At 42.9% G+C, this 18583-nt stretch overlaps 1 protein-coding gene across 1 annotated transcript in view; it reads right to left on the reverse strand.

The window, feature by feature from the left end:
• Positions 1-479: 479 nt before the first annotated feature.
• ELK3 (ETS transcription factor ELK3) overlaps positions 480-18583 on the reverse strand; it is a 69378-nt gene continuing 51274 nt past the window's right edge. The window contains exons 4-5 of the mRNA XM_082419486.1: positions 9142-9264; positions 480-3144 (exon numbers count right to left, since the gene is read on the reverse strand). Of these exons, the coding sequence (XP_082275612.1) occupies positions 3046-3144; positions 9142-9264 (222 nt within the window). The 3' untranslated portion in view covers positions 480-3045. The remainder of the gene's footprint in view (positions 3145-9141; positions 9265-18583) is intronic.

The raw sequence follows: 18583 nt of genomic DNA on the forward strand, positions 1-18583 counted from the left end.
ATGGGATTTTCTATTTCTGGGGAAAATAAGTTTCTTTGGAATTGTGATAGAAATTGCATTGAACTGGTAGATCACTCTCGGTAGTATTGTGATCTTAACAATATTAAGTGCTCTAATCCATGAACGCGGGATGGCTTTAATTTCTTGATATTATTTGTAGCTAAAAGAATAAATGGTAATTTAGTTTTTCCCATTCTCCTTACCTCCCTATCTCAGTACAGAATGACAGATAGAACTTCAGATTTAAGAGATCACAGGACCACTTTTCAAATTCATTCCCTTCCACCCAACTCAACCTCAATAAGTATATTTGTTTCCTTAAATATCTGTGTTTAAATAAGATTTATATATACATAGTGTGTTTCAATGTGCACTATTTAAGCTAAACAACAATTCATTTTCCAACTTATACCCTATAGAATGGTGGAATTTGGATCATCCCAAGTAAATGGAAGTAAACCAATCCACTTGCCTCTTCACACCTTTTATCACAAAGTATTTATTGAACAAAAATAACAGTAAAAATGATACATATATGAAAGTTGAATGAAGATTTGCAGTCATAGAAAAGATGTGTACAAAGAGACCAACATTTAGGTTATAGTTCTATAAAACTTTACCATAGCATTTTAACACTGATCAAGCAAACATATAAAAAGGGGAAAACAAAGTTATTTCTTATGTTCTTTGAAACCTATTTTCTGACTAAAATAATTGTTTAAAAAAACAAACAAACAAACCCAACACACAGAATGAGTCAGAGCTATAAGTGTTATACTTCAATGCCTCCAGTTCTCTATTTGTGTTATAGTGAGTTTTTTGATCCATCAAAAATTATTGTATTTTTCTGTTTCTAGTAAGTTGAGCTAGAGTGTATGTTAATCATAGTATTTGGAGGAAGGGAGTACGAGAATCAGATTTACATTCAACATTTACATTTAAAATAATATTTTTGGTTTAGGTTTTTGCACATTGACTTAGTTTCTCTGTAAGAATCTTGAATTTGAGGTGTGCTCTTATCTGACAAAACGGGGTTTTTTTAATGCTTTTTTTTTGTTTTTTTCTACCTTACAGTTTTGGACCAGTAGTTACCTATAGCTAGGCGTGGGGAACTAGAACTGGACTGAGCACCAATCATTGTTCTACCTTTAATGAACTATGTAGCCTTAGGCAACTCCCACTTCTCCTGTGCAGTTGTCCTTACCTGGAAATGGTGGTTGGATGCATTCTCAAAGGCCTCTTCTAACATTTTATGTTTGGTGAATACCAGTCCCCTGGACCAGCTCTTTTATTTTAAGTGTATTTTTATTTTAAGAATTATCCTTAGCCTGTAAGGGAGTGACAGTAGTGTCTATTTGGAGATTTTGGAACCAGACCCATTATTTTATATGCAAAGATGCATATTGGAGTGTTTGGATTTTTTTCCCCAGATAAGGGCATACATCCCCAAACACAGAGATGCTCAATTCCAATTGAAAATCTCAAGCTTTGTAAGTGTCAAAACAAAATTTTAGATTTCCTGAAAATGCAAGAAATATTTGTTTTGGCAACCTTTATTTTTTACCCTTTCTCATAATCCCTGCCATTTAATGCCTCATTTGGATCAGTGAATTATTTAGCCACATTTCAAATTGGTTTCTGTTACAGTTAAGGATGATAATTAACTTAATCTTGCATTGAAAGCACTGGGCACTTTCCAGTTCTTTTATCTTACATTAGAACTTTACTACTTCATATACAGAATGGCACTGTAGACTGGTGCCTGCTGATTTTTTGAAGGAACAGAAAATATGTTTCTATTATCACTGCTCTAAACTACACTGCACAAAAGAATTTACTGCTGAGTATTCCAAATTGTTACATAATCAGTTCAGTTCCACAATGATGAGGTTCCTGAAGAATTTTATATTTCTTTCATCAGTTTTCCTTCATTCTCACCATAAACAGTAATACATAAAGCAGTGTATCCTACACCTCTCAATTTCCACAAGCAAGGCTATACCTATACACATGAAGACACCTGGTGTTACAAAATTGTTTCTTTGTTATTTGTATTCATCACCAGTCTGTGAACCTCTTCCAAAGCATAGGATTTTTAAATGTTAATTATAGTTCCTGGGTTTTAGAGAAACCCTAACATAATGATACAGTAAATGCATCAGAGAGGTATGATTCTCTATGGAAAACTGGGAGAACCAGGTTAATTTTTTTAAACAAGAATGTGCTCACCTAGGAAATATTCCAGGGGCATGGATAGAGTGAACTTTATATAGCTTTTCCATCTCAGGTTTTTGTTTGGAAGGAGTCTAAAAGATTGTAAACAGGAAGCTAGCCTTTCAACGTTCATTTCTCAAAAAATGCACTTTAGAGTATTTTCTTTTATGAAAGTTTATTGTCTAAATATGGCTTAGTTTTTTCTTATAAAAACATTACTTGGACATTATATTCACTGAATTTCAGTTCAAAAGAGGTTCTAAGGCAATTCTCATACAGTTGAAAGCAAAAAAGAAAAAGTAATATGAATCTGCTTTCATATTGCCTACTTGTGAAAAATAATGAAATTCTACTAGAGAGCTGTTTGATACTAATTTTTGTCTTTCAAACAATTTCTCTTAATACTAAAAAATATATAAATCATTTACATTAAACTAAATGCAAAGGAAGGCACAGCTGGTTATAGTGTATATAAGCACAGTTCAGCATATGCAGAATTAAAGAGGAAAAAAGCTTCACATCCTTATTAGTTACATTGAAAACCATTAAGAAAAGTTCTTCACTGTCAACAGTGTTCAACACTTAAGAGCTAAGAAGATATAAAAACAAAAACATTAAAATTCACTTAATGCAAAACAGATTTTCATATATACTTGAATATAAAAAAGTTTTTAAAATGCTAACATAAATCTAGACCATCCATGTTATGAAAAGTGCAAACCAAATTAACAGACGGGTTTCACAACGTCCTTCTCACGACACAGGTAAACTAGCCCATGGGGACAAATTTGTTTCATCAGTTAATGAGTCTTTAATTGTGGCCAGATGTCATCAGGATTTCTGAGAGTTCGAAGAAAGCAGTACTGGAGAAGCAGCTCTGTCCAGACTGGGGATTGGCACTGGCATGTGGCCATTAAGCAGTGTAGGGAACTGTAGTGGACAAAAGATTTTTAAAAATAGTTATTGCAAATCCATCGGGAAGACCTGAGTTCTTTACATTCCTAGACAGACCATAGTGAATCAGTTCTCTCATCACCCCTGTGATTGATAGAGGTCAGTTTCCAATTATTTTACAGAATGTGTGATTGGAAAATGACAATGAAATCAAGGTTACAGCAAAAAGGCTAAGGCTTAGAAAATGTCCCTAATTATTTTATGTGCCTAGGCTACTAGAAAAAAATATGTACTTTATATGTTGCTAAAGTATGTTCTAATACTATTTCTAAAAGATTCCATGCTTTAAATATTAAGAAAAATTAATTTCGAAAACCAGGAAACTGACTCCTTGCATGTAAATCAGTAACTTCTCATACTGTATTTTGAAATTGGCTATCAGTTTTCCAGAGTACTACAATGATGCTTCTTGGTAACTGTTAAAAATGAGGAAGGTTCTTTAAAGATATTCTTATTTTCTAAATCTTTTAAGTATTCTTTCTAATTAAAATGATAAATAATATCAAACTGAGTAGAGAGATCACCAAAAAGTGCCAAAACTTAAAGACTAAAGTTAATTTCTGTCTTGTTGGTAACTAGGATGATAAATAGGACAAAGGTATATGCTTTGATACCTTTCAGGTCTAAAATACAGCAGCTATACTGCCATTTAAATTTATTTATTTATTTATTTTTTTTAATGGCTGTGTTGGGTCTTCGTTTCTGTGCGAGGGCTTTCTCTAGTTGCGGCAAGCGGGGGCCGCTCTTCATCGCGTTGCGCGGGCCTCTCACTATCGCGGCCTCTCTCGTTGCGGAGCACAGGCTCCAGACGCGCAGGCTCAGTAGTTGTGGCTCACGGGCCCAGTTGCCCCGCGGCATGTGGGATCTTCCCAGACCAGGGCTCGAACCCGTGTCCCCTGCATTGGCAGGCAGACTCTCAACCACTGCGCCACCAGGGAAGCCCGCCATTTAATTTTAATGAAATAATTTAAGACCTCCTTTTAAAACTGTTGGAAACTAGGTTTTCATTGTGCAGGATGATATGTGTCACAATGCTCCTCTCCTGGGCTGTCTTCTAGTTTAATTCCTATTTAGTCTAGATAAGCTAAATGTTAAACTTCACTTCATCAGTAAGTATCAAACTACAGAGCCAGGCATGTGTTAGAAGTACAATATTTGTAGAACAAGTAAATATATTTTTGCAATTTTCAGGCTATTTCAGTGACTGTTATGTGTCTAGTCCCTTACAGTTTATCAGTGGTTGTCATTTCATTTGATATCTAGAGCCTATAAAAGTTCGGTTATCCCCATTTTATGGATGAGAAAACAGATTTCAGTTAAGTTCTGATTGGCTAAAGGTCACAGCTTATAAGCAGTAAAGCCAAGTTTAAACTCTGATTGAAAGATACTGTGCTTTCTGTACCAAACTGCCCAACTTATTTTTGTCAGGGGTTGGGGGATGGTGCTCTTTAATTACTATTTCAGTTTCTTTAATGGTTATATTCAAGGTTTTTGTTTCTTTCCTGACACTTGGAATTTTAATGTTACATAGAATTTTATCCATTTCAGCTGGGTTATCAAATCTATTTGCATTTAGCTTATACTCTTTTTATTTAAGGCATGCTCCTAACCACTATTCCCATTGATTAAGAGTGAACACTGGAAGAAGAGCAGATTTTGAATTTTCATTCTTTGAGTGAGTTTATTTACATCTTCTCTCAGTTTTTGTCCATCTTATTGGTGTTTTCAAAAGAATCAGTTTTGGTTTTGTTACTGATTTCTGTCCTGTGCTCTTTATTTCTGTATACTCAGTTGTCATAGTTTCTCTTGGTTAGCCTGGCTTTTCTGACATATTTCATAGTCCTCTTTATTGCCCCCCCCCCAATCATCCACACACAGTCCCTTTTCTTAAATTACAGCATTCCCCAACTTTTGTCCTCAGCCTTCCTTTCTCCTATACTGGACTCAACAAACATTTCCTGATGTCAGTTAGCTATCCCCACCAATGCCTCTTCCCCACTCACTCTTACGTCAATAAGAGTGGTGGTAAGGAGCTCGACCCTAAACAAACACAAATCAGGGCTCTGCCACTTATTAACATGTGATCTTGGGTAAGCTGAGCGACATCTCTGGGCCTTAGTTAGTTATCTTTTCTTCTTCTCGTGAAATTGGTTATCTTTTCAAATAGAACTATTGGGACTATTAAATAAGCCATGAAAAAGTGTGCTTAGAACAATGTCTGGTATACAGCAGCCCTCAAAAAAATGGTAACTGTTGTTATCAGTAGCATTCCCAGTCTTTTAATCACTTAGTAATCCTTGCCTCTTCCTAATTTTCACTACCTACTTACTCCTTACACTCAACTAAGTCATCCTCTCAATTTTACCTCTGGAATGTCTTCGAAATATATTCCTGTTTTCACTGTTCTTATCTAAAAGATGATTCTTCCCTCAGAATTTGGAATAGTATAAATTTCCTCATGTTTTCCTGCCCCTTACACTTTCTGCTTTCTCTTCTGTCCTCTCTCCACACTGTGATATCAGCGCTATCTTTCTAAAATAGAGATGTTATGCTATTTCCAGCTTAAAAAGCCTTCCGTGGTTATCACTTAACAACTCCTTGGTATACTATTCAAATCCCACAGCTGCTTTTCTAGCCAGTCTCCTATCACCCAGTTCCTTCCAGAACAGACTATGTACTTTCACATCCAAATGATACAGATCTATTCAATTAGAATATACTTTGCCAAAATCCTGTCCCTTCTTCCTAGCTTAGGTGACACTTCTGCCTTGGAGCCTCTGTCCAGTCCCCAGCTGGAAAGAGCTACTCCTATTGGGTTCCTGTAGCACTGTGTTTACACATCTGTTATTCACATATTGTATATCCCCACAGTCCCTGCCTCAGAGCATTGCAAATATTTGCTGGGTTAGATTTGTTGAATTAAAAATTACAGAAAACATTCTCAATTGAAAATTACCTTGTTTCAAGATATAGCTGTACCGACTAGGTGTATTCCAAATCTGATCAAAATCTGTTTCAAAAGTGGAACAGACATCCTAAAGACAAGCTTAAAATGCTAAACGGTCCAATTGTAACCCATCTCTATTTATAAGTCAAGGTTGTATATTTAGATTTAGCACAATGTCTTTGGCATCTCTCTCTTCACTAAAACGTGTCTAGATTCCAAAGCATACCTCTTCTAGAAAGGCTAATAAAATATGTTCACTCTCCTTCCCTTAAAATTTTCAGTATCTGCTCTCACTTACTATAGTAATATCAGGGGACCTTCTGTGCCAAAACCCCTCAGCTCTGTCAACGGTGACCCTAAGGATTCTGATCTTTTCTAATCATCATAGCAGGAAATCTGCCAGCATCATTTAAAACTTACTATAGGCCAAGTCTAATTTGTTTCCTCCTCTAACACATTCACATAGCATATGTGATAGAGGCTTGCTATTTTTAAAGAAACTTATTTTCATTAGTTTAAAAAGGGGTACTGTTGATAGTAATCTGAATTTTGAAACCCATCATTTGAAATGTCTAATTTTTAAAAATCAAATTCTTCTTCTTACCATGTTATTTACCATCTTCAAAACTGCTAATTTCAGCTTTCACCAGCTCAATGCTCTTATCATAGGAAGAGTAATAATACTTTAAAAGGTAGAAAATTGTTTTTCCTTAGTCTCATGGATCCCAATCCCAAAAAGAGGGCCCAAGGCCATGCGACCTGTCAGCCATCCAAACCTGGTTGCACTTTCCTTTTCAGGAACTGTGTTTTGCATGGTTCCAGGAGAGAGGACAGGTCCAGTTTGTGAAATCAACATTCTGAGCAGGTAGCCTTTAAATGCAGCATTTCTTCTGCAGAATTCTAAATGGCAATCAGGAGCCACTGGTCCGCAGTGGTTCTCAAAGTGTGGTTCCTGGGGCAGCAGCAGCACTAGGAGCTTGAACGAATATTTTTATCAGGCCCCATCCTAGACCTTCTGAGTCAGAAACTCGGGGAGGTGGGGGCGCTCAGCAAACTGCATTTTAACACACCCTCCAGCTGATTCTGTTGCACGTTAACTTTGAGAACCACTGGTCTACAGTAGTGACTGAAGAGGAGGGATATGCCTATCTATCTCCCAATTCCCAGAGCTCCTGATACCCTACTAATGTGTAGAATCACTGTGGACACGAACCACTGTTCCTGTTGGGAGTAACAGGCTGGAAAAGGTTTAGTGTCTAAGGCAACAGATCTCAAAGAACTCCCAACCAGTAGTTCTCCATGGCTTCCTTCGGAGGTCACCAAGCCCTGCACCAATCAGGTGGCAGAATTCCCAGTAAGGAGGGAAGTAAGAGTCCGTTCATTATTCACAAGTATCTAGGGAAGCCTAGAGAGGCCCTGTGTCAGGTTCTAGGATTAGAGTAGTATTACAGTCCCTACCGCCATGGAGCTGACTGTATGTATGCACCATACAGCTAACTCCTTTCTGCTCTACTCGGGAACTCTCTGCTGCTCCCATCTGGAGACTTCCAGGAAATAAGGTCTGTTAGTTCCCCCACCAAAAGATTACTAATCTAAAACTTGCCTAATACTGCACTTGCTCACTGGTTTTTGCTCACTATTTCTAGTTTTTATTTCCTTGCCTGAGTTAAAATGGCTAAGAATCACCACATTGGCTGTGCATGACCATATCCTCAATTTCTTGTGATGAGAAGAAGGACCAGGAAGAGAAACCTGATTACTCCAGGGATATAGTCACATCACGACACCCTACCTCAACCCTATTAGGAAACCAGAGAAGCAAGATAGTAATCGAAACCTCTTTAGCTCCACCCTTCTCCCAATGAGACCCTAAATACCAGCATGTACAGCCCATGGCACAGAGGTAGATATTAAACTTGACAAGCAAAATGAACAACTCAGAAAAGCACTGGAGGCCTGATCTTTTTAACACTTAACTTTCTTAGACATCTCTTGATGAATTCTGAGGCATCCATTCCTTAGTCAGCCAGTGATACTTACTGAACATCATTCTGTGTACCAAGAAATGTGCTAGATGCCAGGCGCACACCACAGCAAACAAACAAGATGGCCTCTTGAGGGCCCACAGTTTAGTGGGGAGATTGCCAGATGAATACAAAGTGGCAAGCGCTAGATGCAACGAGAGCAAAAGAACTACAACTAACTTGGGGTAAGCCATGTTGGGGGGTGGGGGCAGACACGGGGATGCAGGGTGAATGAGACAGACCAGGCTAGAATCAGGTCGAGAAGGGGTTTGTACTTTATCCAGTTTTGCTTCATTCCTGTCCCTAGGATCCCTTCTACACTACATTCGCATATTCAAACAGTAACATCTTGGTCAGTGAGTAATCTTTGAGTCTCCAAGAGGAAATACTGATTTCCACACGACAGCAAGTGATGCTACTGCAGGATTCTAGTGTGGGAACGACTAATGAATGTGCTTACCTAGTACAGGGAGTTTTACAAGGTAAAATAGTGGAGACTTAATTCATTTTTAACCAAATGCCCTGGAAGCTTTTTTTTCTTTTTTTATGGAACAAGAGCTTGATTCTGATTCATAGAATTATGCAGGTAAATTTTCTATCACAGTTTGGAGAAGCTGTTCACTATTTTTCAATTTATTGTGTGATGTCACTACGTTGACTAATAGATTAGTATTTTTAAGTCTTTTATGAGATTTTATAAAATACAATTAAAATTTTTTTCCTTAGTAAGTTTCCAGTTTTCATAGTCAGTGAAAATACCCAAAACACTTCAAGAACTAACTGTTCTATTTATGGGTATCTGACATGAGAACTCCATCCACCTCAGTGAAAATATGTGCCTCTGAAGACAGCCTTTTGCAGCCACGTGAACATGAATTCCTTTTGGAAACTTAAACAGTCAGTTCTGCCCTACATTTAGTGAAAATATTACCTTGCAGGATTTACTGGGGAAACACATCCCTTAGAAATTCCACATTTAAAAGTTCGTTTCCAAATGCTCACCTGGAACAGCGTGTTTGGCCCTTGCAGCCGGGCGGGGCTCAGTGGAGCAACTGGACTAAGGCTGCTCCAGAAGTGTATGCTGGATAGCAGTGGACTCGGGGTCAGAAGCAATCCATTTGGTGTCTGGGAAAGAAGCACATACACAGTTTTTGATACAGGTATCACCTGACTCCATCTGTGGTCAGTAGTGTGGCCAGGGGCATTAGCCACAAACCAAGAAACAAGCTTCACCATTTTAGGAAAATCTGACAACTTTGTTACTTCTGCAGGGCTGTGCAGCTTAATTTCCTTCAATGCTAATTGTATGAGCAATTTTATAAAGGAAGAAAGTATGGAAACATTACCTTCCTTAAGCATTCTAGTAGAAAACTCAAGTTCCTAGCAACTTTTGTCCAGGTGCTCTTCAATTTGCTCCTCCTCATGCATTAAACAAGATTTATTGTACAAGTAAGTGGGATCCCATGAAAGGGCTTTATTTTTTCCTATCTGTATTTTCTTATTTTTCTACAGTGTACATCCATTCCTTTGGCTACACACATACACACACATTTTTTAAAGGGCCTCCCAAGCTTCACTTTCCCTATCAATCAACAGCCCTTTAATACTTCAGGATCTGCTGCTAAAATACCCTGTAGCAGCTTCATCAAAAGCTCTGAACTGGGTTTTCCAGATTTCACTCCGGATATGGGGTTCATGAGACTTCATCTCCCTGGCAAATGGTTTGGAGGGGGAAAAAAAATCCTTTCTTGTCAGATTGGGTATAAAGCCAGAACTCTGGGTTTCCTGGGAGAGTGCCAAGGATTGCATTTGCTTGCATACACGCAGCAGGAGTCCTGGCCTGCAAGCCAGCCAGAGTGCAGAAGAAACAACACTTACGGCCCCAGCTGGTAAGTCTGCATGGCTTTTATTCTCAGTGGAGCCAAACTCCCTGGCCAGGGTGGTTTTGTACCTTTGCTGACTAGAAGGAACCCCTCAGCGGTTTTGTGATGTCAATAAGGTGCTCTGTGTAAGAAGAACGACAGCAAGGGCGCCAGCATTTCAGATTGCATCGTGCTAGATGCTAAAGTGTTATTTTTTCCTAGAATTGGCCTTAGCAGCTTCGTTAATTATCCAGAACATTTAGCTTAAACCTAAGTTGAAAGGTCTGCTCTGTTCAGTGGAAAGGAGACAAACATCCAAAGGTTCTCAAACAAGCTGCTGAAAAGGCTCAAATTATTTGAGTCTTTGGTTCTACAGCATTTCCTACATATTGAATGACCTATGAGGTTACTAGGATAAATACTTGTTTTGGATAAGTTTCCCATTTGTTCTAATTCAAGGCAATTTCACAAACTTGCCAGGCCATCTGGCCTAACGGTTCAGGCTTAGCAGTTCCACATGGGCTCTGCCAGGGTTCCCATCTCAGAACCACTACTTACTTACTAGCTAGGTAACCTTTCTATGCCTCAGTTTCCTAATCTGCAAGACAGGGAGAAAAATGCCTACGTTTTTTACATTACAGGATTGTTAGGAAGAATAAATGATCTGTGTAAAGCTCTTAATATGTGCCTGGAGCAAATGCTCAATAAGTGTTCAGGACTGTTATCATTAGTAATTAATTAAAAGTGTACTTGATGAACTGTATTTCACCTCTTCATGGGAGAAATCCTCAACTGTATATGGAAAAGTACTTAATGTTCTGAAACAGACAAACCAACCTAGTCAGCTGGTGCTTTAAGGTTCTTCTCAGTCATGTTAGGGTCAAGTCCACAGCTCAGGTGATCTGAGAACTAGTATTTGCATGTTACTCTGAAGCCAGGTCCCAACCACAGTATGCCACATTAACATTTACTAACCAATGTGTTCAGGGCCTCCTAGTTTACCTACCAATGAAAGTCTCACAGCTCTAAAGAGACAGTGAATCTGCTAAACTACAAAACATAGCTAGCTACCTTTCTCTCATCCATGGCCATAAATATATATCCATTTCTTTTTAATCCTCTGAGCAACATATGAGGTGTAGAATATATTTTCATAGTCTAAAATTCATCCCATGTCTGAATTTGAGATGTTTTGCATATTTGTTTCTAAGGGATACAGGATATACTCAGAATACAGTAGCCTTCTGTTTCTCATGTTAAATACATTTGAAATGTCTTCTATAATACATGCAAATAAATACTGTAAAATGACTTCATTCACTCCTCCCTCTCCCTCCCATCCCTGTTCTGCCTGAAGATCCTGTGGCCGTAGAGAAAAAAACTGGTTGGTTGCTCTTTTAGGGAAAATTCCTATAAAGCCTGGCCTGGCTTATCTCTGGTATCATGTGAGCTTTCACAGCCTCTCTCCACAAGCACCTTGAGTCATGGAGGGTAAGCTGAGCCCGAGGTAGAGGCTAAAGAAAGAAGCCACCAGCAAAACGCATGCTTCCTCTTCCTTCACTGAAGAATGTCTTAGCAAATGAGCTCTTCTGAATGGCAGACAGGGACTTAACTGATCCTGGCACCTGCCAGGGAAGGGGATGCCCTAGGGCCCAAAGGCAGTGGGTGTTCATTTTCAAGGGGAAAGACCCTCCTCTCAGGACTTCATTTCATCCTCCCCACTCAGTTCTTCTTACACTTAATACTGAGTCTTCTAGAAAGCCCTCATATTTGAGCTAAACCTGGTGAGCGAACAGTGTCCAGACACACCCCTCCTGAGTGCCCTCCTCCTGGATCATGCCCTCTGACCATCAAAATGCCCTCCACCTCCTCAAAGGAGATTCCTGATTTCCCCTCAACCAGACGGCACAAACTCACCACCTTCTTGCCAAATCCAGTGTTTATGACGCATCCATTTCTATCAACAGGAGCACCGTTTATCTACCCACTCGACAAATACTGACCAAGTACATAGTATGTATCAGGCGCCAGAGAAACAATGGTAAAACAAGACACTATCCCTGTACTCAGAGCCCAGTCTACGACCCTGCATCCAGTCACTGAGATGCAAAATGCCTTCCCCTCACCCCCTGCCACACCCTCTGGGCATGGCCTGTGGACCCTTTCTGGAACTGACTCTCCTATTTACCCCCTCATTTCCAGTCTTGCTGCATCCAAGCCCCTATCAACTTAGGTGGCATTCAGCAACTGCCACCTAAAGCAGCCCAGCTGCCTCTGGTCTCTCCCTTCCAATCTGTTGTGAGCACCGCCACTGAATCAATCCCCTTAAGACACTGTGTTTAGTTTCAGGGGAAAAAAGAGTACAACCTCCCTGGCCACAATTCTAGGTTCCCCTATAGCCTAGTTTCATGTGAAAGCCGCCCCCCCACATCCCCCCCCTGAGCTTTGGTTGAAGTGTCCTGAGCACCACACAATTCCAACCTACTAGTTCTTCAGCACTCATTCCAGAACTATCCTGACCACTCAGCCCATGGTCCCCTGGGCTAGAGCCATTCCACAAGTGATCTCATCTGCTTCTACAGTTATTAACCATCCCTTAACCACCCCAAACTCTCTCCTTAACTCCAGTTGCAGCTGGGTGTTTCCTCCTGAATGTCCTTCAGGCTCCTCAAACTCAACACAGCCCAAACTGGACCTGTAACCTTTCCCCATGAGTTTCTTTCCTTCCGTCAAACTCATACTCAACTTCTGGCTCTCCCCTAGCACCTCCACACCCATCACCAAGTCCTGTTGGTGGCAGGCCCTATGTCTCTCAGATCCATCGCCTTTCGCCTCATGCCACTGTCACAGCCTTAGGTCCTCATTGTCTTTCACCTGGAATTTTACAGTCATATCCTAACTGCTTCCAGCCTCTCCCCTCCCTAATCCACGTCATCAGGATGGTTTCTAAGACACAATTCTCACTATGTCACTCAGGCTCCATCTTCCACCACTTCCTTTACCTTTGGAATGTATCCTCCCCTCTTACTGAACTACTGTTCTGCCCTAATGCACAAGGCTATTGCACATCTTTATGCTTTGGCTCAAGGTGTTCCTCTGCCTACAATGCCCTCTTCACCCCATGTGCCAGATAAACTGCTGCTGATCCTTTAACACCCTGCCCAAGTGTGATCTCCCCTTCCACGAACACCTTTTCAACACCCTTCCCCATCCCCAAGAAAGTTAATACCTTCTCCCTTAGTATTCCTTTTATACCTAAGAATTCCATTTGTACTGTGTCCGGGATACTATACTAACCAACTTAAGGTAAGTTACGAGTTCCCTCCCAACTAACAGGGACTATCTAATTCACGTTTGCACCCCCAGCTCCAGGCAAAGCCCGTGACACATGATAGGTGCTCAATCTGGGTTTGTTGAATTGAACTACATGTTCTTTCCCCCTTCTGTTCCTAAGGTACTTCTCTGCACTGTGTATTTGGCTCTTGCCGTGTGCCATCTTGTGCGTGTGTATGCCTTGTCATGGCTAGGTCCTAAGGTCATAAAAACAAGCACTTGTACTTTTGGTGTCCTTCCTGTGATTTGCAAATAATGCTAAATAATTACTTGTTGATAGATTCTAACAGGAATTTTTGTTTCCCTTGACTTATACCTTCAGCAGCTATTAATTTCCCATCAAAACAAGTCTAAATTCCTCAATGAGTTCCCAGGGCCCTCTATAATTTCACGTTATATATTGCCCATATTCTTTACCTACTGGACAGCAAGCTTGTAAGCTCATGAGAACAGGAACTGTGTATGTCTTGCTCACCTCTATCTCCAGGTGCCTAGCCGATGGTTGGGCAGGTTGTAGCAACAAACATCTCTAATCTTAATCTCCCATGGATGCCAAAAGAATCCATGACAGTGCCATTTTGTGGTTAAAAAAATCCTCAAAAGGTGACAGTGAACCTCTGGAAACTCCTACAGTTGTCTGAATTCAAATAAAAACATGGTTTTAAGAACTTCCAAAAAGAAGTAGAGTCACACAGGAGTTTGTATAGCACTGAATGTGCTGATCTGAAGGAAAAGAGGACAAAGAGGAGAATTCCCTAATTGGTCCAGGGTAGCTATGGTAAGAGTTAGGGGGGAAAATAGAATAAGGGTAGAACTGGGGAGAAGTCGGGAGATCCACAAAGGATCTACAGAAAAGACGGGCCCCAGGGTGCAAAGAGGGAGGGCGACGATCACACTTTGTTCATCTTAGGCAATCCAGAGCTGGGAGAAGCAAGAACCTTCAGCTGGAGTGTCAAGTCACCCAAAAGTCTACCAATGACACCCTCCACTGAACAGAGCTCCTAAAAGGACATCCTTCTTCTCTAGGGCCAGTACGGAGAAAGCTGCAGGCTGAGCTAGGGCAGTGTCATGGAGTGGGATGAAGGGGAAAAAAACCAAACTTACTTCCTTTTGTGATCATGGCAAAAGAGACAGTAAGATGGAAACCATTCCAGAGCTGAGCCAGGATGCAGTCTACCCAGTGGCTCTGCACCACACGCATCCAGTTTACTCCCCATTCCCACCTCGTGATCTGGGCTCAAGGTTGTCACATCCATCAGTAAATGCAGGAAGGAGGTTTTAGCATTTCAGTCCTCAGCAAGCTGTCTCTACTCAGTTAGTGTTAACCCAAAGCCGCTGCTAATAAAACAGCCCGGGGCATACATGCTCAGACTCTGATGTGAGTTCACGCCCTGGTGCCCGCACATATCTGAGTTCAACATCTTAGACATCACGTGTGAGATGAGCAGAGGTCTTGGCATAAATGGGGGGACGTGCAATGAGCCAACCTCCGATTCTGAACTAACTTTACACTGGTAAGACAGGAGGAGGGAGAGACTAAACAGAAGAGGCAAATGGAAGGAAGAGGGACAGGTGACACCCAGATGCAGAAGATACAGAGAATCAGAAGTTCCAGCTGGCACCATTTGGGCTTCCATGGTGCCTGGCTGGAAACCAGGAGGGTTTCACATCCTGGCACCTCCTCCCACCCCCATCTCAATTTCTGTAGCTCATGCCATCAGAGATAACATTCTTGTTTTTCTAGCAACAGTCCAATATGACCTGGGTGGCCGAGCTCCAAGTGCCTCACTCCTTGGCACCAGCTGGCTTTTGTATTCTCATTTTTTCAGTTCCTCACAGTTCACGCTGGGGGTGCCTCGTGGTGATCATCATGTCTGTCTACATTTGTAATCGTTTCTCAAAGACTCCTAAGAGTAATGCATTCTTGATGGGAGTGGCGGTTACGATGTTGGGGGAGTGGCAGAATGCCGATGCTTTTTCATGCCCATCATGTTGTAGCTTGAAATTTCAAATCTGAATTTGGGCCTACACGAGGTATGTGGTTTAATAAGGTCCTTGGAGGGCATTGTAACCACATGACCCTAAGCAGGCCGAGACATGCTTAATCCTACCCTTCTTCCTGCCATGCTTCTAGCTGAAACTAACTGGGAATTATTCTTGGAATAAATGAATCAATAATGAATCAATAAAATATAAAATATAAAATATAAATCATTCTTGGAATAAATACAAGTTCTTGGGAACTTCATTTGCAGGGTATCAAATTATTACAGCACACTTTTGTCTCTTTTAAAGCTAGCCACGAAGAAAGTTGATAGGCGGTCCCCACAGGTAACCAAATGTTTCTGCGTACACACTGCACACCCCACAGAAAGTGGAGTTTCTGCGACAGAAAGTGCTAAGGGAGGAGAGAAGCCAGTGAGCCGCGGGAGTGAGGCGCCACTGCTGCCTGTGAGAGAAACGCCCCACGCTCCCTTGGGTGGAGAGGAGCCCCCCAGAGTTGACCTGGGGGCGAACAGGAGTCTTTCGCTCCCGTCCCTGGGGCGATTTCACACCGCTGCGTGTGAGGCCCAGTGGACTTCAGGAGAACTGCTGAGGGAGCTGGTGCTGTTTCTGACTGTGCACTCGAGGGAGAACCAGGGGCTGGTGGGTTAGTTTCTGGGGCGCCCGGAACAGCTCCTGTTCTCTGAGAATCCAAATCCTACACTGACTCGAGGCCTCCCCGAAATCCTAAAAGACTCAAGGCTGGTCAAATCAAGATAAAGCCACTTGACTCTCCTGTCTGCTCTCAGAGAACCCACCTGGGGGAACACCCCACCCCCGAGTCCTGCCCTTCCTCTGCTCTCTCTGGTTTCTCCCTCCCTGTCAGCCACAGGCACTGCAGGTGCAGAGCTGAGCCCGCTAGAAGGTGAGGGGATCTCAAGCCCTGAGACTCCGCCATCTCCCAAGGGCAGCCGTTGACTCCTTTAGCTCTGAATGGCTTCAGACACTACCTAGCCCCCAATGCCACCCCCTCACACCTGGCCCAAAGCCCCTCCCTTGGCCCAGGCCACCCCGCCCCTCTCCTGTCCTAGTCCAAACCCTGCCCTGTGCCTCTCTCCCCTCGGGAAGCGCCCTCGCATGTCTTGGACCTCGTGGCGCTCGCTCGCAGGTCGAGGCCCCGCCCTCACAGCTTGGGGGTGGGAGGACCAGCCCGCGCATCTCCCTAAGGCACAGGCTTTCCCGTGCTTCCCCCTGCCTGCTGGTAGGCCGTTCTAGTAGATGCGGTCCCCCAGTCCTGAGCTTTGCATCCATTCCTCCACACCCACCCTCTGTCCCTAACTCGTGTCACCGGCCCCCCTCCCCTTGGCCCAGCCACACATCCTCAGTCCCGCTGCCCGGAGCCTCCCTAAATTCACTATGTCCAGGCCCAAAACCACAGGGCTAGCCCGAGCCGCTTTCCTCCAACACGACTACAGGGCTGGCACGTGTTCAGAGACGGTGATACACAGAGAAAGCAGAGGCTGAAATCAGAGTTGGCCTGGGCCTGGCTTTAGGCCTCTCTACACCTCACAGCTGGAAACACAGAGGAGGCCGGGGAGGAGAGCCTCAGATTGCCCCCCCTGGCCCGCTTCTCTAGTTACTTCTCTGAGCGACATCGGAAGCGCTGTGCCTGAGCCATTTACTCAGCGGTCCTTAGTCACTGGACAGTTTTGCTTGGTTAGGAAATGCCCCACTTAAGAGCACACACGCTCATTCTGCCTGTAACGGAGCCCTTAGCCTTCCCCTCCGCGGCAGCCTGCCGTCACCACCAGCTCACAAGCCGAGCCAACACGAAATCCCTGGGCCACAATCATCTGGGAGAAGCCATGGAGAGGAAAATGCCCAAGAGCTGCTTTCAGCTGCCTGCAAACTCCACGGACATCTCATGATCAGGGACAAGTGGGCATTTTCCCAGTGCACATGCCGAGAGCATATTACTTAAAGAGCATGGCTTCTGGAGCGGACTAACTGGGTTCAAGTTCACCTCTGTGGCCTATTAGCTGTGTGACCTTGGATGAGTTACCTTACCTCCGTGCCTCATTTACCTCTGTTGGAAAAATGGGACAATAATAGTATCTCCTTCACGGGCCTGTGATGAAAAATAACTGAGACGGTGCATAGACGGTGTTTCGAACAGTACCTGGCACACATGAGCAGCTCAGTTATGCTGCCACTAGTGATGGTGACAGCAAGGACACCTGCAGCGATGGGTACAGAGGCAGGGGACAGAGAGCTCCTACCCACCTCAAGCATGACCCCACCCTGGTGCCACAAAGTCACATGATACTAAAACCTGCCGGTTGTAGCCAGCTCTCTTCCCACGGCCATTATCCCCTTTAATCCTCACAACAATCCATTGCACAGATGTGGAAACTGGCTCAGAGAGCAAGTACCCGCAGTCACGTTTCTACCCAGCAGTGCAGCCAGGGACTGAATCCAGGTCTGTGACCCCAAAGCCAATGCACTTAACCTCTGCCACTGAAACGCATCCAGTTTTCCAGAGGAAGCAGAAGTAGGTTTACCAGTACCTGCTCTGCCTTTGCCCTGCAGCTGCCAGCTGGACACGAGTGAGCATCTGAATACTGTATTTAGAGGAAAAGGCCGCCTTCATGTTGGAGTTAATAGCACCGAAGACTTTTCTTGCTCTACGAGTTTGCTTTCCTCTCCCCTATGCTGTGGACCTGGGCTTTCTCAGACTAGCACTGTTTTTTACTGAAGCATCTCTTTCTCACCGTTTGATGTGGCCCCTGCATTTCTTATTAGAGACTACAGGACAACCCAGCTCCCCACTGACGATTGCAATGGCCGTACTGGTTAGCATCTATTTTCTTATTAACAGAAAACAAATGGCTACTTATCAAGGGCCCCCCAGAGAAGATTCTGCCATAAAATTTTCATAAAGCCCAAGCGCCTTCTGAAACGTCACCGGCCTGCTCAGCTTTCCCTAGGAAATCACTGTTTGGATCTGCTTTGACGGCCAGTGTGCGTATTCCATCTTACGATGGCTTTAGGCCCCTAAAAGCTAGAAACCAATCAAGCATCCCACTGTGGCCAATACCCTAAGCCTTTCCTCTTGTGTATGCTCCCACCTGGGCATGGAAAAGTAATTTCCCTGCACAATGACACAGTGACTTTGCCACAGGGACCCTCGGATTATCCTTCGAAGGGCAGAAGGAAGTGGCTTCGGTTGCTCTTTCCTCCCTTCCGCTAAGCCACTGAGTCTGGGT

This window comes from Balaenoptera physalus (genome assembly GCF_965194825.1).
Source record: "Balaenoptera physalus genome assembly, chromosome: 13".
Taxonomy (NCBI): domain Eukaryota; kingdom Metazoa; phylum Chordata; class Mammalia; order Artiodactyla; family Balaenopteridae; genus Balaenoptera; species Balaenoptera physalus.